This window comes from Scylla paramamosain, chromosome 11 (assembly GCF_035594125.1).
Source record: "Scylla paramamosain isolate STU-SP2022 chromosome 11, ASM3559412v1, whole genome shotgun sequence".
NCBI classification, from domain to species: Eukaryota; Metazoa; Arthropoda; class Malacostraca; order Decapoda; family Portunidae; genus Scylla; species Scylla paramamosain.
This window is the reverse complement of record NC_087161.1, coordinates 7,912,501-7,935,000: the sequence shown is the minus strand read 5'-3', so window position 1 is coordinate 7,935,000 and position 22,500 is coordinate 7,912,501. Positions and strand designations below refer to the sequence as shown.

The window sequence follows — 22,500 nt, the reverse complement described above, 5'->3', positions numbered from 1 at the left end:
GAAGAATAAGATGGAACAAAAGAGTACTTTGGAGTGGTATAGAGAGAAAGAGGCCCTAGTGTATGAAAAGTAGTATGAGGGAAGCCTGGGTGGTGATTTCTTCCAAGTGAGGGCACAGTGTATGGATGTGAATGCAAGGAGTTACAGATAGTCTGAGGGCTCAGGGGCTCATCTGGCAAAGTGTGCTGGATGTGTGGCATAGGAGAGGATGAGACGGTGGAGCATGTGATGCTGGAGTTTGCTAAGTATACCAGGGACCGGAATGAGATGATGCAAGTGGTGCTCAGTGAATTGGCAAATGGCAGAGTGGAGATGACAGGAAGGGAATGGATGGTGTTGCTGCTGGGACGGTGTGGAGAGATGAATGAAAGGATGATTGAGGCACTGAAGGAGTTCCTGCAGAAAATGTGGTGTGCTAGATGTAGGGATTGGTGGTGCGAAAGATGATGTCTGTTTTCTGTTTGCCCCTTTTTCTTTTTCTTTACAGGAGTTGCTGTTACCTGTACCATCAAGATCAAGATCCTTGTTAAATTATGACTAGAGTCCTGAAAACAAGATAGGATGTTGAAATATTTGAAAATTTGATTGTTTGATCTTAACTCTGATCTCATAGGTGATTTGTGACTCCTCATTAAAATTTGAGAATATGATTCCTTGATTCTAACTTGCATATTGTAGGAGAATTTTTATTCCTTCTTTAGTTAGATCTTTATATGTCAGCAGTGCCTGTAGAGAGAGAGAGAGAGAGAGAGAGAGAGAGAGAGAGAGAGTGCAGAAATTGAAAAAAAACAAAGACCTCTCACCTGCAAGAGATATAAAACTTATCATTACTGTTTTATTCCTTAAATTTTCCTTTTGACCTACTTTTGGTGAGCCCCCTACTCTAATAATGTATAAAGGGATTATTTACATATAAGTCTGCAATTATATATTTTTACCTATAGTCATTATTACTATGTATTCATTGATGCAAAACCCTTGTAATTTTTTGCAAAACATAATTTTAACTATTATTAAAACACACAATCTTAGTCAATTTGGTTGAACATAATGGAAAATAAGGGTAATGTGTATTTTCAAGTCCCCAGTTCCATGCTGTAATGAGACTTTCTGCTGAAAAAAATAGGACCAAAAATGTTTATTGAACAAGTCCATTTGATAATGAATCAATATTTTCACATATTTCTTTATAAATGCTCAGTTACTCAAATGATATCTTGCTACCCTGACAACGTCATTGGTCTTATCATAGAAATTTAATAATTTATCAGTAGTTATCTATAAGCTCATTACTTTTGCAGACATCATTTCACCATTCATATTAAGAATTTGGCTTCTTGTGATACCCTCAACACACCTTTCTTCCCTATTAGTACAATACAATTAGTTTTACTCTCATTCATTTTAATTGTATATAGTCCATCCAACACTTCATCATAATTCTGGGTAACTTGGTCGCATTGTCTCCCAAGTCATTTATGGCAAAATAAAATTGAGTATCATATGAAAACAGCTTAAAAATGCTGTGTTCTCTCAGGAAATAGGGGTTTTACAATTCACTTTTACTCTTTTTTTATTTTTTATTTTTTTATATGTAGGAAGGACACTGGCCAAGGGCAACAAAAATCCAGTAAAAAAAAAGCCCACTTAAATGCCACTCCCATAAAAGGTTCAAAGCAGTAGTCAAAAATTGATGAATAAGTGTCTTGAAACCTCCCTCTTGAAGGAATTCAAGTCATAGTAAGGTGGAAATACAGAAGCAGGCAGGGAGTTCCAGAGTTTACCAGAGAAAGGGATGAATGAGTGAGAATACTGGTTAACTTGCGTTAGAGAGGTGGACAGAATAGGGGTGAGAGAAAGAAGAAAGTCTTGTGCAGCGAGGCTGTGGGAGGAGGGGAGGCATGCAGTTAGCAAGATCAGAAGAGCAGTTAGCATGAAAATAGCGGTAGAAGACAGCTAGAGATGCAACACTGCGGCAATGAGAGAGAGGCTGAAGACAGTCAGTTAGAGGAAAGGAGTTGATGAGATGAAAAGCTTTTGATTCCACCCTGTCTAGAAGAGCAGTATGAGTGCAACCCTCCCAGACATGTGAAGCATACTCCATACATGGATGGATAAGGCCCTTGTAGAGTTAGTAGCTGGGGGGGTGAGAAAAACTGGGGGAGACGTCTCAGAACGCCTAACTTCATAGAAGCTGTTTTAGCTAGAGATGAGATGTGAAGTTTCCAGTTCAGATTATAAGTAAAGGACAGACTGAGGATGTTCAGTGTAGAAGAGGGGGACAGTTGAGTGTCATTGAAGAAGAGGGGATAGTTGTCTGGAAGGTTGTGTCGAGTTGATAGATGGAGGAATTGAGTTTTTGAGGCATTGAACAATACCAAGTTTGCTCTGCCCCAATCAGAAATTTTAGAAAGATCAGGAGTCAAGCATTCTGTGGCTTCCCTGTGTGAAATGTTTACCTCCTGAAGGGTTGGACGCCTATGAAAAGATGTGGAAAAGTGCATGGAGGTATCATCAGCGTAGGAGTGGATAGGACAGGAAGTTTAGTTTAGAAGATCATTAATGAATAATAAGAAGAGAGTGGGTGACAGGACAGAACCCTGAGGAACACCACTGTTAATAGATTTAGGAGAAGAACAGTGACTGTCTACCACAGCAGCAATAGAACGGTCAGAAAGGAAACTTGAGATGAAGTTACAGAGAGAAGGATAAAAGCCGTAGGAGGGTAGTTTGGAAATCAAGGCTTTGTGCTAGACTCTATCAAAAGCTTTTGATATGTCCAAGGCAACAGCAAAATTTCACCAAAATCTCTAAAAGAGGATGACCAAGACTCAGTAAGGAAAGCCAGAAGATCACCAGTAGAGCATCCTTGACAGAACCCGTACTGGCGATTAGATAGAAGGTTGTGAAGTGATAGATGTTTAAGAATCTTCCTGTTAAGGATGGATTCAAAAACTTTAGATAGGCAGGAAATTAAAGCAATAGGACGGTAGTTTGAGGGATTAGAACGGTCACCCTTTTTAGGAACAGGTTGAATGTAGGCAAACTTCCAGCAAGAAGGAAAGGTAGATGTTGACAGACAGAGCTGAAAGAGTTTGACTAAGCAAGGTGCAAGCACTGAGGCACAGTTTCGGAGAACAATAGGAGGGACCCCATCAGGTCCATAAGCCTTCTGAGGGTTTAGGCCAGCAAGGGCATGGAAAACATCATTGCGAAGAATTTTAATAGGTGGCATGGAGTAGTCAGAGGGTGGAGGAGAGGGAGGAACAAGCCCAGAATCGTCCAAGATAGAATTTTTAGCAAAGGTTTGCGCGAAGGGTTCAGCTTTAGAAATAGATGTGATAGCAGTGGTGCCATCTGGTTGAAATAAAGGAGGGAAGAAATTATTGGAGATATTTTTGGCTAGATGCCAGAAGTCACGAGGGGAGTTAGGTCTTGAAAAGTTTTGACACTTTCTGTTAATGAAGGAGTTTTTGGCTAGTTGGAGAACAGACTTGGCATGGTTCCGGGCAGAAATATAAAGTGCATGAGATACTGGTGATGGAAGGCTTAAGTACCTTTTGTAGGCCACCTCTCTATCATGTATAGCATGAGAACAAGCTGTGTTAAACCAAGGTTTAGAAGGTTTAGGACAAGAAAAAGAGTGAGGAATGTACGCCTCCATGCCAGACACTATCACCTCTGTTTTGTGCTCAGCACACAAAGACGGGTCTCTGTCATGGAATCAGTAGTCATTCCAAGGAAAATCAGCGAAATACCTCCTCAGGTCCCCCAACTAGCAGAAGCAAAACCCCAGAGGCACCTTCGCTTAGGGAGATCCTGAGGAGGGATTGGAGCGATAGGACAAGATGCAGATATGAGATTGTGATCAGAGGAGCCCAAAGGAGAAGAAAGGGTGACAGTATAAGCAGAAGGATTAGAGGTCAGGAAAAGGTCAAGAATGTTGGGCATATATCCAAGACGGTCAGGATTATGAGTAGGGTGTTGCACCAATTGCTCGGGGTTGTGGAGGATAGCAAAGTTGAAGGCTAGTTCACCAGGATGGTCAGTGAAGGGAGAGGAAAGCCAAAGCTGGTGGTGAACATTGAAGTCTCCAAGAATGGAGATTTCTGCAAAAGGGAAGAGAGTCAGAATGTGCTCCACTTTGGAAGTTAAGTAGTCAAAGAATTTCTTATAGTCAGAGGAGTTAGGTGAGAGGTATACAGCACAGATAAATTTAGTTTGAGAGTGACTGTAGTCGTAGGCAGATGGTGGAAAACTCAGAAGATTCAAAAGCGTGGGCACGAGAGGAGGTTAAGTCATTGCACACATAAACGCAGCATCCAGCTTTGGATCGAAAATGAGGATAGAGAAAGTAGGAGGGAACAGAAAAGGGGCAACTGTCAGTTGTCTCAGACACCTGAGTTTCGGTGAGGAAAAGAAAATGAGGTTTAGAAGAAGAGAGGTGGTGTTCTACAGATTGAAAATTAGATCTTAGACTGCGAATGTTGCAGAAGTTAATGAAGAAAAAGTTGAGGGGGGGAGTGTCAAGACATTAGGGTCGTCGACAGAAAGGCAGTCCGACCTGAGGACATTTATGGTCCCCTTCCCAGATGGAGACTTCGAGGCTGGTGTAGGAGTCACCATGATGATTTTAAAAATTTTGAGTGAAGGGTGTGTGTGTTATTAGGTGCTTGTAGTTTTGTGTGGATGAAGAGAGTTGTCTGTAGAGGGCAGGCTGTGACTGCCCCCTTGTGTTGTGAGACACAAAGGGAAACGTTCAGTGAGGTCACAGCTGGGTTTAATGATAAGTTCACAGCACCCCCTGAACAGTGCTTTAGACCTCACTGGGAGTAATTATTGTTTCAGCAGGTGTTAATGTTTAAAAATTTCAAGACTAAAAATATATAGGTGTAATGATAGAAACAGAGTGGTTGAGTTTGGGCTGCACCTTACTGCTTGATTGAAAATGTGCTGTTTCATATTTGGATCTTGGGTTCAATCCCAACTTGGTGCTCTCCTCCAGAAGCTAAAATTTATTTGAGCTTGCAGATAAATTGCTCATTGTTGTACTTATGTACTGAGTGTGCTCTGGTTGTGTCTTAGTTTGAGGCTTTGTTCAAGCAAGTGGTATGCCCTGGTGTGAGGTGATAAGTACTGTAAAAACCTGCTTTCCATTACTCACTATTGTTATCCCTGTGACTGACTTCTATTTTTTAAATATAATTTAAAAATTTTTTTATTCATTTATTTTTAAAATTTTAGTGTCTGTATTTTCCATTATTGGTGTATTTCTTGTGGGGCATCATGGACTAACAGGAAGAAGTAGGATGACTCCTTGTGTGGGTCCTGAGGGACACCATATGTGAGGTTTTGCAAGCCAGGTGTGGCACAGTTGTTGAGTATGATATATTTATTAACAGCTGTTAACCAAGAAACTGGCTGTTTCTGTGATCTCTAGATTTAATGATGTGGTGGTTATGTTGATGTGATTGAATAGATCAAAAGGTTTGGAAATGTACAAAGATTTTGCCACTCTTCCTTTTGTTTAAGAAAACTGAGGAGATAGTGGATGGTTGAGGGGGATCTTACATTGTCATTACATTGCATTACTGGTTTGTCAGCTGTGGTGGCTTTGTCTGTGCAGATTCATTATGTAACATTAACTCATTGTAAATGGTGTGTGTGTGTGTGTTGTGTGTGTGTGTGTGTGTGTGTGTGTGTGTGTGTGTGTGTGTGTGTGTGTGTGTGTGTGTGTGTGTGTGTGTGTGTGTGTGTGTGTGTGCGCGCGTGCGCGCGCGCGCGATGGCTCAATGTCTTCAGCTGTCAAGGCCCATGCCAGTGCCAAGATACCTCATGTACTCAAGTTTGTCTCTTTTGTGAATAAGAACAATGATGTGCCACTCTTTGTAAAGAAACGAGTATTTGATGCAGCTCTTTTATTGTCTTTAATATACGGATGTGAATCATGGGTTGGGGCAGATTTATGGCCAAAAGAAATTTTACAACTGGTGTTTCAAAAAGCTTTTAGGAGTAAGAAAATATATGTGTAATGATGTGTGTTATATTGAGAGTGGCTACTCATCTTTTCAGGCTCTTGTGAAAAACAGACAACATAAATTTTTGTGGCAAGAGCAGTCTGGGCACAGATATGATCCACTTGCTTTTGTAATTAACTTGGTGCAGCAATCAGAAACGTGTACGGCTAGAATAGTGAGAGAGTTTATAAGAGAAGATGTAAAGCCATTGATAGAAGTAATGTTGGGTACTGTGGATGAATTAAGACGTAGGAGAGTGAATTTTAAAAGTATTAACCCAGAAATGTCAGTCCACTATGTGTATACAGAAAGACATACCATCAATGAAACACACAGGTGATTATTCACACAGTTCTGTGTCAGTGGTCACTCGCTGGAGTGCGAGGCTGGCAGATGGAACAGGTGGGGACAGGGTCACCTGCTGCTGGATGAACGCCTGTGTCAGTATGGCTCAGTACAGAGTAATATGTTATTGAGGTTTGTCCACTGACACAAAGACTCAAGAGACTTTTACCATTTTGATACTATGCAGGAAGTGTTTTCAAACCAGTTTTCACCAGAAACTATGTGGAAGATAATTAATGATGTGCTTAATACTTACAAGTAAATACATAATTAATAGGAATGCAATAACTAATTAATTAATTTAAGTTTCATTGTTTTATTTTTATTTGTTTGATAGCTTATTAATGTGAGTGATAAACTCCTTGTATGAAGGTGATGGCAGAGGGATGTGTTTGTAATATTGTGTTTCTTTTAAATTTGTGTAATACTCACTGGTGTATATTACAGCATGTTTTGTTTTTGGTTCCAATGGTGTTGGTAATTATTATGGTGGTATTCTACCTTTTGTATTTTAAAGAGTGTAACTATTGAATTGTTGAGTCATAATTTCATTTAATGTGATAGTTTTATTGTTTCTTTTATAGCTGTGTTCTGATATTTTAATAATTGTCTTTAATTTATTGAAAAGTCTTTGGTTCATGTTATAAGAGTTTCACATGTGTTTTATCCCAGGTTTTTAGTTTGAACTTGTTTCACAATTTTTTATTAATTTTACTGATTTTATTGCTTTGTTTTAATTTTGGCAATGATTTTTTTTTTTTTTGTGGCTCAAAGCTTTACATTTTTTGGATTGCAGTTTTATTTTGTGCATTTGTATTTTGTTTCACTTTTAATTTTGGTTGAGTTGTTTATATATTGCTTGATTGTATGATTCTGTATGACAAACTGTGGTCAATATATTATCTATCTATCTATCTGAGAGAGAGAGAGAGAGAGAGAGAGAGAGAGAGAGAGAGAGAGAGAGAGAGAGAGAGAGAGAGAGAGAGAGTATATCCTCATTTTCATCTTTTCCACAGAAACAAGAGGGAGATGAGTTCTGAGCAGAGGAAGAGTTTGTTAATGGAACCCTCAACACCACCATTACAAGACTTGCCAGCTACATCACCACAACTCTGCACTTCACTCACTCCTGACTGCTCCTCCCATCCACATCCTACATGTCCCAGCAGTGTCACTTCAATGGATGTGGATGGCCAAGTCCCAGAGTCACTTCCCACAGCTGACCACATGCCCATACTTGGTCATACACCATCAGGTGATGGCATATCAACAGAAGGCCACATGACCCACATACCATCTAATCCCAGTTCTGTAGCTACCACTGACCAGACAAATACACCTAAACATACTGACACAGTTCAGTATTCCACTAGTAATGGTCATACTCCAGGAATCTCTAATTTGCCCACATTAGGGAGCACTCCCACCTCAGACCACTTGCCCACCACTGCTTTCAAAAATTCTACCTCAGTTGACACCTCATCATCATTCAAAGACACATTCCGAGAAAGTAGTCATACTCCCAACCAAATAAACAAGACTACTGAGGGGAAGGCAACTGAGAAGGTGAGTTAAATTTTTTATATGATTTATCTATCTTTGTTCTTTTCCCATCTCTTAGTTTACAGGCTTATGGTCAGTTCTCATCCTTTTTTCACTTGCTTCTGTCCATTTATTTTATTTCCTTTCACCCTATATGTTCCTGTCTTGTCTTTTTCTTCCATGTCTGTTTGTATCAGCCCTCTTCTCTTTCTTCCTCCCTCCCTGCACTACCTGATCTACCATATTATTCCCAGGTGAACCACTCTCCTGCCAGCTCTATGCATCTTCTGCTTGCATATGGCAGCTCTGATAGTGAAGAAGAGACAATCCCAGCTGCTTCTGTGAATGTGACTCCCAGCCCTTTCATCAAAAATGCCATGTCACAAGACTCAAAGCAACATAGCACCATTCCAGCAGAAGATTCAGGAAAGTTACATACCTCCCAGGATGCTAGTTTACAACCCAGGGCACCCCAAGTTGGCACACATTTGCCAAACCCAACCCTCAGCCCATCGAAGCAGCAGATGATTGAAATTGATGTGGTAGGAGGATATCGTAACATGGCTGGCTATGATAGTGACACAGAAGACTCGGAAGAGGACTCTGACAGCTCCTCCTCTTCCAGCTCTTCTTTCTCCTCCTCCTCCTCCTCATCGTCATCATCAGTTTTATCATCATCGTCCTCTTCTTCATCCCTCAAGAAGCCTCAGAAAGTACCGCAAACTCCAAGGTACTGTGCTGTTTTGTATTTTTTTTTGTATGGCTACTGCATACCAGTATACAGTGGAACCTTGGTTACTGAATGCTTCCCTTTTTCGAACAAATTGGTTTTTGAAGAAAAATTTTGAACTCATAATTGGTTCAATTGCCATACCACAATTTGGTTCTCAAACAAAGTTGTTTGTTTTTAAATATTAAAAGGCAAAAACAAAATTTGCTGTGTATTACAAATTTATAGTTTCTATAAATATTTCTTTTGTTTTTATATACAGTGGTACCTCATTATTCAAACTTCATTGGTTCTTTTGGGCTGTTTGAATTTGGAATGTTCTAATTGGGAAGTAAATTACCCCATTCAGATTAACATAAAAAGAATTCATCCATTTCAAGTCCCAAAATCTCCCTATTTTTATATATTTTTTCACTTTTATAGGTTTATATTGTGCCTTAAACATAGAATTGAATGAAAATAACCTAAATTACAAAAAAAATAAATACAATAAAATAAAACATGAAGTACTGTATATTTTGGTGTGTAAGATGGCATTTGAATCAACTTAAGAAAGACACAAAAAAGTGAGTTGTCCTATATGTCAGATACAAAAACAGTGATCTTAAATCTTTTGTGCAAAATACCATTGTAAATAAACACCAACCTCAAAATCATGAGTTATCAAAAGTTCCTGTCATTTTCAGTAGTTGAAAACAGTTATATAGAACACAATTTTTATTTTGCACAAAAATTCTCTCTCTCTCTCTCTCTCTCTCTCTCTCTCTCTCTCTCTCTCTCTCTCTCTCTCTCTCTCTCTCTCTCTCTCTCTCTCTCTCTCTCTCTCTCTCTCTCTCTCTCTCTCTCTCTCTCTCTCTCTCTCTCTCTCTCTCTCTCTCTCTCTCTGTGAGAGTATGAACAATATTGAGAATTGCTGAATAGAGTGAGACTGATAGAGAATGAAAATGGAATTATACGAGAGTGAGAAAGAGTGAGAAAGGATGAAGTGAAAATTACTTAGAATGAATGAAGGAGATAGAGAGAGATGGAAGGAGGGAGGGTGGGTGGGATAGAAATAGGGAGGAAGGAAATGGGGGAGGGATGGGTAAAAGGGCAGGGAAGAGAGGAGGGGAGGGAATGGGGGAGAAGGAATGCAAGAGGGACTAGTGACTGAGTGGTGTCGGTTGAATAGGTGTTTATATTCAAATTGGAGGACTGTGTTCAGATTGGAGGACAAGATTTGTTTGCCAACCCTGTTCGAATTGAAAGATGTTCTGATTAAGAGGTATGACTGTATTTGGAGGAGAGAGACAATGTGCAAAAGAGTAATTTAATCTTTGAAATAACGTAAATGTGATCCTGTTGAACATCCTCAATGCAAGTAAACAGTTTTTTGGCTAGCTGAGGAGTAATCCTGACTCCTGAGCCACCTGTGACTCTCTTGATGTCCCTACAATGCCATTACTACTGCATAACTGCATTTTCCCAGTAGCTTTTCCCAGCAGCAAGATCTCTAAGTGTTATGATTGCCTTCATTTTGGCAGTAATTGGGTTGCTCCTCTCTGTGTCTGTAAAGGCGGAATTCTACTGAGGCAACATTTTGGCAACATGTGGCATGCTACATTGTCGCATGGGCTAAGTGTGTTTCAACCAGTTCAACAGAAGGCAACATGTAGCATGTGACTGTGTGGCATGTGACAGGTGGCAACATGTTGCTGTGTTGCCTGATGCATGCAACAAGATTTAGCCTGTTGCCTAGTGTTGAACACCTTCTCACCAGTCGCGGGAAGGATTCTGTGTTGAAAGGCAACAAGATGAATTGGTCACAAGAAAAAAATGTAGAATTCATAGAAGAGTATAGAAAACTTGCAGTTCTTTGGGATATATGCTTGCAAGAATACAAGAATAATCAGGCTAAATTAGATACACTGCGGGGATTAGCTGCTAAATTTAATTGGGACCTGGAGATGCTGAAGAAAAAGATCAAGAATTTGCATACAGCTTTTCGACGTGAACATAAAAGCCTAACCCCCAAAAAATCTGGATCTTCTTCCATCAAGAGAAGCAAGTGGTTTGTTTACGACCTGCTTTTGTTCCTCCTGGATGTGGACGCCCCAATAATAATAATAATAATAATAATAATAATAATAATAATAATGATAAATATTATCATTATCACTATTATTATTATTATTATTATTATTATTATTATTATTATTATTATTATTATTATTATTATTATCATCATCATAAGCTGTTTTAGTAGTAGTAGTAGTAGTAGTAGTTCTCTATATACACTTAAGTAAACTTACCTTAACTACATCTTTTAGTGCTTCGATAATTGCTTGGCTAACCTCCGACACAGTCCTTGATATAGGTGGCTCAGAAATTCTGAAGAGGTACATGAGAGATTTGTAGCTGTCTCTGGTTGCTAAGAAATGCAATGTTACTAGAAGTTTGATTTTAGGTAGTATGGCTTCCCTATAATTAGTGTCACTCTTCCTGATTCTGGGAGAAACTTTGTTGAGAAGGTAATCAAAATCCTTCACACTCATCCTTGAAAAGTTCTTGAACAAGGATTGGTCATCAGACATTAACTTTTCAAAAAATTAATTTTGATCAGTGCTACTGCTCATTAATAGTTCTCTTTTCCACCACCAGTGCTTTCTTTTATTTTTTTTACGAACATTGCGGAACACTAGATATGCAGCAGCAGCGACCATCTGCTGAGACATTGCATTGCCAACTGGCTTAGTTTGTATTGAATTGGTGGAAAAGGTTTTGTGGCATTCAACAGGCAACATAGCATGTAGCATGCTACAAGGTTGCCTTGTCGCAGGCAACATGTCTCCTTGTTGAAAGCTGCATTCAACATGTTTGTTAAAAGCTAGTCAAGTCGCATGCTACATGTTGCCTATGTTGCCTTGGTGGAATCCCACCTTAAGACTTCCCTCACTAGATCAATGACAAAGAGAATACGTGCTAGTCTAAACAATATCTAATGAGTTCCATGTCACCAAGTTCATTCATTACATCCTTTCTGGATAAATAATTTATGAGCTGGAGATGTTGTGGAGTGGCCATCTTAGCATTGGGAACATCTGTCATGCTACAAGACGTAGCAAAAGCTGCCATTTATTACTAATTCATAGTTTCTGTTCAGGAACAGATTAATCCATTTTGCATTGATTCCTGTGGGGAAAATAGTTTTGGTTTTCAAATGAACCAAGATTCCACTGTTTATCAGAGTTCATGCATTTTTTAACCTTTTGTTTATAAACAGAGGGATTTGAATGCTGTTCAGCCTTGGATCATTGCTAGGTAACCTACTCATTGAAATGACTTCCTTAAAATTAAAATAATTACTATCCATCATTAAATATTAGTGTTTTGCTGGAATCAGTATATTTCTGATACTTTGCAACTTCTTGGAGGGTGGCTTTTTATTAGTCAGTCAGGCCATCTGTCTGTTTCTCTAATTTTTGTCATTTAGAAATTCCATTCTATCTTCTTGCCTTCTTTTTCATCTCTCTGAACTCCTTTCTCTTAACTTCTCTTCCTGTCTCAACACAGCATCACTTCTTTCTCCCTCCCATCCATCTTTTTCAGAGTATTTCCCTTTCTTAACATGCATCTCTTCAATACACCCAGAGAGCCACCTCAAAGAAAGAAGAATAAGATGCTCACCCCAGGGGAGCTCACTCTGGAGGACCTGCCACCTATCGAAGACCTGAAGATCACTCTCCCACCAGAGAAGACACAGCTGGTGGGCATGGTACACAGTGTGGTGATGCAGCAGGGTGAGTGGACAGCTAGGGGGAGAGAGAGGTTAAGTGAGTAGTAATAAAGAAGGGAGAGAAAGACAGAGGGAAGCAGAGGATGAGAGGTGTGGTAGGGTAAGTGAGCATTTAAAGGAAGGGAAGGGTGGAATCAAAAGCTTTTCGTCTCATCAACTCCTCTCCTCTAACTGACTGTCTTCAGCCTCTCTCTCATTGCCGCAGTGTTGCATCTCTAGCTGTCTCCTACCGCTATTTTCATGCTAACTGCTCTTCTGATCTTGCTAACTGCATGTCTCCCCTCCTTCCATGGCCTCGCTGCACAAGACTTTCTTCTTTCTCTCACCCCTATTCTTTCCACCTCTCTAACGCAAGAGTTAACCAGTATTCTCAATCATTCATCGCTTTCTCTGGTAAACTCTGGAACTCCCTGCCTGCTTCTGTATTTCCACCTTCCTATGACTTGAATTCCTTCAAGAGGGAGGTTTCAAGACACTTATTCATCAATTTTTGACCACTGCTTTGACCCTTTTATGGGACTGGCATTTCAGTGGGCATTTTTTTATTAGATTTTTGTTGCCCTTGGCCAGTGTCCTTCCTACATAAAAAAAAAAAAAAAGTAATATTTGACTGCTGGGTTTCTACTTTATGCACACTTGTTGGGTTAGTGACAGAAGGGTGTTCATGAAAGTAATTTGATTTAATCTTCATCATTTACATTATATTCTGTTTTCAACTGCCTTCTTCTGTGCCATTTTGTACCAAAGTCTTGCTTAATCTTATCAACTTGTGCATTGATTCAATTGAATTTCTCTGAACTATAAAATCTCGTTTGTGATTCCATGCACATTCATACCCTTTCAATTCTTCAAATTTCCAGTTGCTTCATCACTTTGTTCCCTTTGATTGAATTATACATCCATCAAGATTGACAAAATTCCTGTAGCTTTCTTGTACTTAGGAGATTGTTTCATATTCACATTATGGCATCACACATCTTAAAGCAGAGTCTTTCCCTGTTTTTCATATACAGTGGAACCTCGGTTACTGATTGTCTCCCTTTTTTGAACAACTCGGTTTTTGAACAAAAGTTTTAAATCAGTTGCTTCGTTTCCCATACCATAGTTCAGTTTTTGAACAAAGTTACTTGATTTCAAATACTACAAGACGTAGCAAAAGCTGCCATTTATTACTAATTCATAGTTTCTATAAATGTTTCCTTCATTTTTATATATTTGGAGAAGAGACACAGAAGGTAAAGCAGTAATTCAATCTTTGAAATAAGTTAAATGTGATCCTGTTGAAGAACCTCGATGTAAACAAACAAGGTTCAGCACTCCTGTGGCTCTCTCTATGACCCACAATGCCATCACTACTGCACAACTGCATTTTCCCAATAGTTTTTCCCAGCAGCAAGATATCATTTTGGCAGTGAGTGGATTGCTCCTTTCTGTGTCACTCTGTAAGGTTTCTCTCACTTGATAGGAGACAAACAAAGCCTGCATGGTCTAAAAATTATCTTTTGATGAGTTCTGTGTCATTAAGTTCATTCAATACATTGTTTCTGGATAGAAAAAATTTCTAAGCTGGAGATGTTGTGGAGCAGCCATCTTAGCAGTGGGAGCGTTGGTCATTACCCACTAAGACATGGTGGACAGGTGTCCGAGAACAGATTAATTTATTTTACATTGATTCCTATGTGGAAAATTGTTTTTTTTTTTTTTAACATTTTGGATTTTGAACAGCATTCAGGAATTAATTAAGTTCAAAAACCAATTTTCCACTGTGTGTGTATATATATATATATATATATATATATATATATATATATATATATATATATATATATATATATATATATATATATATATATATATATATATATATATATATATATATATTTTTTTTTTCTTTCCATGTAAGAAGGCCTCTGACCAAGGGCTACAAAAAGGTATATAAATAAATGCTTGCTAAAGAGTGCCAATCCCTAAAGAGTTAAGCCAAAAGGATCATCTAAAATTAGAGAAGTGTCTTGAAACCTCTCTTGAAAGAATTAAAGTCATAGGTAAGGAGGAATACAGAAGCAGGCAGGAAATTCCTATGTTCAGGAGTAAAAGAACTAGAAAATGGAATATACTAGTTAACTCATGCTTCAGAATAGAGATGAGAGAAAAGAGTCTTGTTCGTCTATGTGCGCAATGACTTAACCAGCTCTCGTGCCCACTCTCTTGAATCTCCCGAATTTTCCACCATCCGGCTACGACTACAAAGTCACTCTTAAACTAAATTTATCTGAGTTGTATACCTCTCACCAAACTCTAACTATAAGAAATTCTTTGACTACTTAACTTACAAAGTGGAGCACATTCTGATTCTCTTTCCTTTTGCAGAGATCACCATTCTTGGAGACTTCAGTGTTCACCACCAGCTTTGGCTTTCCTCTCCCTTCACTGACCATCCTAGTGAACTAGCCTTTAACTTTGCTATCCTCCATGAAGTAGAGCAATTGGTGCAACACCCTACTTGTATTCCTGACCGTCTTGGAGATACGCCCTACATTTTTTTACCTTTTCCTGACCTCTAGTCCTTCTGCTTATGTTGTTACCTTGTCTTCTCCATTGGGCTCCTCCAGTCACAGTCTCATATCTGTATATTGTCCTATTGTTCCAGTCCTTCCTTGGGATCCCCAAAGTGGAGCTGGCTCTGGTGTTTTGCCCTGGCTAGTTAGAGGGACCTGAGGAAGTATTCTGCCGATTTTCTTTAGAATGACTACTTTTTCTGTGTTAGAAACCCATCTCTTTGGGCTGAGCGCATAACAGAGGTGATAGTATCTGGCATGGAGGTGTACATTCCTCACTCTCTCGACCTAAACCTTCCAAACCTTGGTTTAACACAGCCTGTTTTCATTCTATTTTCATTCTATATGTGAAAGAGAGGTGGTCCACAAAGGATACTTGAGCCTTCCATCACCTGAATCACAGGCACTTTATATTTCTGCCTGGAATCATGCCAAGTCTGTTCTCCAACTACCCAAAAACTCCTTCATTAATAGAGTGTTAAAATTCTTCAATATCTAACTCCCCACGTGACTTCTGGCACCTAGCCAAAAACATCTCCAATAACTTTGCTTCTTATTCTTTCCCTTCTTTATTTGAACCTGAGAGCACTACTGCCATCTCATCTATTTCTAAAGCTGAACTCTGTTCAAACATTTGCTAAAAACTACCATGAATAATTTGGGACACATTCCTCCCTCTCCTCCACCCTCTGACTACTTCATGCTACCCATTAAAATCCTTTGCAATGATGTTTTCCATGCCCTCACTGGCCTAAACTCTCTGAATGCTTATGGACTTGATGAGGTTCCCTCCTGTTGTTCTCTGAAACTGTACCTCTGTACTTGCACCTTGCCTAGTCAAACTCTTTCAGCTCTGTCTATCAACATCTACCTTTCCTTCTTGCTGGAAATTTGTCTACATTCATCCTGTTCTTAAAAAGGGTGACCGTTATCCGTCAAACTACAATCCTATTGCTTTAATTTCCAGCCTGTCTAAAGTTTTTTATTCTTTCCTCAACTGGAAGATTCTTAAACATCTATCATTTCACAACCTTCCATCTGATTGCTAGTATGGGTTCCATCAAGGCCACTCTACTGGTGATCTGCTTTTCCTTACTGAGTCTTAGTCAACCTCTTCTAGAGATTATGGTAGAACCTTTGCTGTTGCCTTAGACATATCAAAAGCTTTCGATGAAGTCTGGCACAAAGCTTTGGTTTCCAAATTACCTTCCTTCCTTCCATTTTACTGGTGATCTGCTTTTCCTTACTGAGTCTTAGTCAACCTCTTCAAGAGATTATGGTAGAACCTTTGCTGTTGCCTTAGACATATCAAAGGCTTTCAATGGAGTCTGGCACAAAGCTTTGGTTTCCAAATTACCTTCCTATGGGTTCTATCCTTCTCTCTGTAACTTCTCAAGTTTCCTTTCTGACCATTCTGTTGTTGCTGTGGTGAACGGTCTCTGTTCTTCTCCAAAATCTGTTAACAGTGGTGTTTCTCATGGTTCTGTTCTGTCACCCACTCTCTTCCTATTATTCATCAGTGATCTTCTAAACCAAAACTTCTTGTCCTGTCCACTCCTTTGCTGATGGTACCACCCTGCACTTTACCACATCTTTCTGTTGCCATCCATGCTTTCAGGAAGTAAAGAGTTCATACAGGGAAGCCACAAGGCATCTGACTTCTGATCTCTCCAAAATTTCTGATTGGGACAAAGCAAACTTAGTATTATTCAGTGCCTCAAAACTCAATTCCTCCATCTATCAACTTGACACAGCCTTCCAGGCAACCATCTCCTCTTTGGTGATACCTCTTGTACACTGAACATCCTCAGTTTGTCCTTTACTTATAATCTAAACTGGAAACTTCACATCTCATCTCTAGCTAAAACATCTTCTATGAAGATCATGCTTCACATGTTTGGGGGGGGTTCCCTCATATCCCTCTTTTAGATAGGGTGGAATCAAAAGCTTTTTGTCTTATCAATTCTTCTTTAACTGACTGTCTTCAGCCTTTTTCTGATTGCTGTAATGCTGCATCTATTGGTATCTTCTACTGTTATTTTCATGCCGACTGCTCTTCTGATCTTGTTAATTGTATGCCTCCCCTTGTCCTGCGGCCTTGCTGCACAAGACTTTCTTCTTTCTCTCACCCCAATTCTGTCCACCTCTCTAATGCAAGAGTTATCCAGTATTCTTAATCATTCACCCCTTTCTCTGGTAAACTCTGAAACTCCCTGCCTGCTTCTGTATTTCTACCTTTCTATGACTTAATTTTTTCAAGAGGGAAGTTTCTTGATACTTGTCCTGTATTTTTTACTAACACTTTCAACTCTATTTGGGTACCTGCACCTCAGTGGGCTTTTTTTTTGTTTTTTTTTGTTGCAATTTTTGTTGCCCTTGGCTGGTGAACCTCCTACATAAAAAAAAGATGCAAGATATAATGGGTTCAAGCTTGAAAAATTTAGATTCAAGAAAGAGATAGGCAGAAATTGGTTCTCAAAAAGAGTGATTGATGAATGATATGCACTCAGTAATCTGGTTGTTAGTGCTGAGTCATTAGGGAACTTTAAAAGATTAGACAAATGTATAGATGGAGACAATAGGTGGAAATAAGTAGGTATGTTTCATACAGGGGCTGCCATGTGTAGGTCTGATGGCTCACAGCTTCCCTTATTTTTTTATGCTCTTATAACAAAATGCTTTTCATAAAACCCTGTTCATAAGAGCAATATGAGTGGAACCAGGTGCCTACATATGAAGTGCACTCCATACATCGACAGATAAGGTCCCTATACAGAGTTTGCTGTTGGGAAAGTAAGAAAAACTGACTGAGATGACTCAAAATGCCTAACTTCATAGTTGTTTTAGAGACTGAGACGGCTCAAAATGCTTAATATCATTCTTGTTTTTGAGAGATGAGATGTGAAGTTTCTAAGGATGTTCAGTGTAGAAGAGCGGGGGCAGTTGATTGTCACTGAAGAAGAGGGGATAGTTACCAGGAAGGTTGTATTGTGTTGACAGATGAAGGAATTTAGTTTTTGAGGCATTGAACAATAATAAGTTTGCTCTGCCCCTGTCAGAAATTTTAGAAAGATCAGAAGTGAAACATTCTTTGGCTTCCTTGTGTGACCTTTTTAATGCCTGAATGTTTGGGCATCTAAGGAAAGATATGGAAAAATGTAGAATGGATAGGAAAAATTGACTAAGATCACTGGTGAATAGGGAATAGAGAGTGGGTGTAATAGACTTATGAGAACAGCGCCCATCTACCAGAGTAGTAATAGAACGGTCAGAAAGGAAACTTGTAATGAAATTACGGTAAGAGAGAAGCCATAGGAAGATAGTTTGTAAGTTAAAGCTTTGTGCCAGGCTGTATCAAATGCTTCTTATATTTTAGGGCAGCACCAAAATTTTCACCAAAATCCCTTAAAGTGGTAATAATATAACATCTAGCTATCTAGTACAAGCACTGATATTTTTTCAGATGTATCACTGGAAGTAATAATTGTGGTTTAATTCATTGCATTCCTTGTATCTAGCCCTCATCCTGATCCCTGTATCATCAATCTCATCTATCTCACTACCATCCTACCACCATCTACTAAATTTTCCTCCTTCAACACCACCATCCCAGTTACTATTGTCTGCCTCTCCTTTGCAGTGGTGGTGGAAAGCCTCCCAGGTATCCCTGCACTGGACCTCGACTCGGTGCTGTTTGTTGGTCCAGAGAGGCACTCACTTGGCCAGGTGTTTGATGTGTTTGGTCCTGTCACACAGCCGCTGTACGTGGTTCGTTTCAACTCGGCAGAGGATGTGACCCACAGTGGGGCAAAGCTGGGGGAGGAGGTGTTCTATGCACCTACCTCAGATGAGCACACCCACTATGTTGAGATGGAGGAGCTGCTGAGGTGTGTGTGTGTGTGTGTGTGTGTGTGTGTGTGTGTGTGTGTGTGTGTATTTCCTGTATAAACCCAAATCACATAATACTGAGTAGTGAACAGGTGACGTCTTTTAGAAATTAGAGATAGATTTTTTCAGTTTTTAGAAATTAGAGATATTTTCAATTTCACATATAATTGTCATTGTGAATTTTCCATCTGTTTGACCATATCTCTCTCCTCTCTCAGGTGCCGTGGAAGTGATGCCTCTGGACTGCAAGGAAATGAACTTGCTCCTGGAGAGATCTCAGATTTCTCAGATGATGAAGAGGAAGCTCGTGCCCGTCGCCGCAATCGTTCTCGCACCACTGGCTCCAGGGTAAGGTACTGCCCTATCTCACCCTGCCACATACCACCCTACTCTTCTCTGCACTGGTCTTGGGATGTAATGCTTGGCTATAGCAATTAAGGGCTTGTGTTTGGGGCAGACTGTGAGGCATCCGTGTGAGGAAGTGTTATATCTTTTAGAATAATATGAGGGCTGGTGAGATGGATTGAATGATTGTGCAGTGGTACAACCTGATGTAGAGCAAAAGAAAGGAAGGTAGTAAGTGTTTGTAATACAGGTGGTTTTAAGTTAGGAGAGAGAGAGAGAGAGAGAGAGAGAGAGAGAGAGATTCATATTTTTTTTTTTTTTTTTCAGAATAATAATAATACCAACAACAACAACAACAATAATAATAATAATAATAATAATAACAACAACAACAACAACAACAGCAACAACAGCAACAACAATAATGGAAGCACCAGCTGGGATTCACAGCCACACAGGAAGAGGCATCGAGGACCCAACCACAATCCTTTCCGTCTCCACTCCTCCAACCATCCAACCTCCATGCCACCCCCCACCCATTTCTTTGGTCCCCCTCCATTCAATGCCCAACCTCCACCTCCAACACAATGCATGGCCCCACCTTCCCCCCATCCTAATCTTCCATCACATGGACCATTTCCACACCCACCCCCACCCCCATTCCACAGTGGACTGCCACCTCCAACACAGTTCAGTAATGAGCCTCCCCCACCACCCCATCATAGAGGAGAGGGAGGGTTTGGATGTATGCCCCCACCTCCAGCAGGACATCCTCCACCTCCTCCTCCTCCAAGCCCTCAGTGGGGAGAAAATGTAGTGTTTGGTGGGGAATCTGGGTTTGGGAGGGAATTTTTGCCACCACATCCCTCCATGATGCCGCCCCCACCACCACAGCAGGGAGGATGGGGGATGTCTCCACAGTTTCCTTCACACAATATGTTTACTGTTCCTCCCCCACCCCCATCTCACACCCACAGCATGCCTCATCCACCTCCTCAAGGCATGTCATTACCTCCACCTAACATTCCAGGCCCTCCGCCCCCACCTTATCCACCATCACAGCCACACCCACACTGCTAGACCCAGAGTATTTGTAATCTTCACCATACTGTGCCACTCCATTACAGCTCTATATTTGGCTATACAACTTTACTCCACTGGTAGCAGACCACGCTGCACTGCAGCTATCCATCATGTTGAGGTTTACAAATCACTGAACTCATACAGGCAGCATCTGACTATTTGAAGGATCAGAAGGAATGGGTAAGTGTTTGTGACCATAGCAAGTATTGACTGACAATGAGGGCTTCAGTTAAGAGTTGGTGGTGAATTCCAGGCGGACATACTAATCACCATTATTCACTAATTTAGTTGATAGCAGGGCAAAAATAAAATAAAGTAGGTATATCCTTTGGATATACCATTGACAACACTTGATCCCAGTCATGCACAAGTGATCATTTATAAAGGAAGTGGATGCTTAAATACTTGTGCTGGGTGATGGATTATAAAACAACCAGTTTAAAACCAAAGAAATGAAAGTCTGTTTACATGTATTTATATTATACAATGTATGTTAATGTTTGTGAAATTGTACATACAGAAGTTGTTTGTAAGGAGTGATTGATTTAGTTTATGTAATATTGTTTACTGCCTAATGGATTTCATATCATTAATAGGCTTCAGGTACTAGGAGCTCCTGACAAATAAGTTTACTTAATAGTTTTAGTGTTACAAGATAAAACATTTGTCTGGGAAATACAGGAGAGAGCAAATGGAGAGAAAGGGAAGCAGTTTGTCAATAGGGCTAGACCTACACCTGTATGGTACTGTCTCAGTATTTAACCATATATTCTTTACTACTTCCATGTCTGTTGTGAAATATCCAACTTTTTCATGTTGTGATTTGTTGCAACTTGTTTATCTAATTAAAAAAAAAAACTTACCATATTGAAGGATATTGTTGCTTGTGCTCAAGTTGATTATACCCTAAAGAAGCTCAGGAGAACATATTAATATTATTCAGTGATTCTTATTATAAAAAAAAAAAAAAAAAAAGTCAAAAGGGAGAATCCCTTGAACTCTGCATGGCTCACTTATCAGCAAAAACACTGCTCATCATGGTCAATATACATGAATCATATTCAGAAGGCAGCCATCAAATCCCTATCAAGGAACAGACTGCTGCCAATACAATTATAAACTGCATTGAAATAGTAGTACTCCTTGGTGGTGGTGGTGGGGGTGGTGGTGGTGCAACACCTGGGCCAGTGACGATCTCATCCTCAACTGGATTAATGAAAATGTGGGTCCATCATCTGGTATAGCAGCACAGCGTGGGTCCATCATCTAGGGCAGCAGCATGGCATGGGTCCATCATCTGGAACAGCAGCATGGTGTGGGTCCATCATCTGGGATTGTGGCATGGTGTGGGTCCATCATTTGGAACAGCAGCATGGCATGGACCCATCATCTGGGACAGCAGCATAGCATGGGTCCATCACCTGGGACAGCGGCATGCTGTGGGTCCATTATCTAGGACAGCATGGTGTGGGTCCATCATCTGGAACTGCAGCATGATGTAGGTCCATCATCTGGGACAGCAGCATGATGTGGGTCCATCATCTGGGACTGCAGCATGATGTAGGTCCATCATCTGGAACAGCAGCATGGTGTGGGTTCATCATCTGGGACAGCAGCATGGTGTGGGTACATTATCTAGGATAGCGGTATGGCATGGGTCCATCATTTGGGACAGTAGCATGGTGTAGGCCCATCATCTAAGAAGGACAGCAGCATGGTGTGGGGCCATCATCTAGGGCAGCAGCATGGTGTGGATCCATCATCTGGGACAGGGGCATGGCATGGGTCCATCACCTGGGACAGCAGCATGGTGTGGGTCCATCGTCTGGGATAGCAGCATGATGTAGGTCCATTATTTGGGACAGCAGCATGGTGTGGGTCCATCATCTGGGATAGCAGCATGATGTAGGCCCATTATCTGGGACAGCAGCATGGTGTGGGTCCATCATCTGGGGGCAACAGCATGGCATGGGTCCATCATCTGGGAGCAACAGCATGATGTGGGTCCATCTTCTGGGAATGCAGGATGGCATGGGTTCATCATCTGGGACAGTGATATGGCATGGGTCCATCATCTGGGACTGGTATGGCATGGGTCCATCATCTGGGATAGCAGCATGGTGTGGGTCCATCATCTGGGACAGTGGCATGGTGTGGGGTCTATCATCTGGGACAGCAGTAAGGCATGGGACCATCATCTGGGAAGGCAGCACAGTG

The 22,500-nt window shown here is 40.4% G+C and overlaps 1 protein-coding gene and 1 long non-coding RNA gene across 5 annotated transcripts in view; one reads left to right on the top strand and one right to left on the bottom strand.

Moving 5' to 3' along the window:
- LOC135104909 (H/ACA ribonucleoprotein complex non-core subunit NAF1-like) overlaps positions 1–21,148 on the top strand; it is a 26,782-nt gene extending 5,634 nt beyond the window's left edge. For 3 of the 4 annotated variants that reach the window (XM_064012657.1, XM_064012654.1, XM_064012655.1), the window contains exons 2-7: positions 7,379–7,928; positions 8,159–8,634; positions 12,265–12,413; positions 18,608–18,854; positions 19,074–19,203; positions 19,528–21,148. In XM_064012657.1, coding sequence (XP_063868727.1) covers positions 7,392–7,928; positions 8,159–8,634; positions 12,265–12,413; positions 18,608–18,854; positions 19,074–19,203; positions 19,528–20,280 — 2,292 coding nt within the window. In that variant the 5' untranslated portion in view covers positions 7,379–7,391 and the 3' untranslated portion in view covers positions 20,281–21,148. Of the gene's footprint in view, positions 1–590; positions 614–7,378; positions 7,929–8,158; positions 8,635–12,264; positions 12,414–18,607; positions 18,855–19,073; positions 19,204–19,527 lie in introns of those variants that run through there. The other variant, XM_064012656.1, reaches the window with a different exon arrangement.
- A 1,195-nt stretch (positions 21,149–22,343) lies between these two features.
- The window catches only part of LOC135104910 (uncharacterized), a 39,630-nt gene continuing 39,473 nt past the window's right edge, over positions 22,344–22,500 (bottom strand). Inside the window, exon 4 of the long non-coding RNA XR_010270591.1 lies at positions 22,344–22,481. This is a non-coding gene — a long non-coding RNA (uncharacterized LOC135104910). The remainder of the gene's footprint in view (positions 22,482–22,500) is intronic.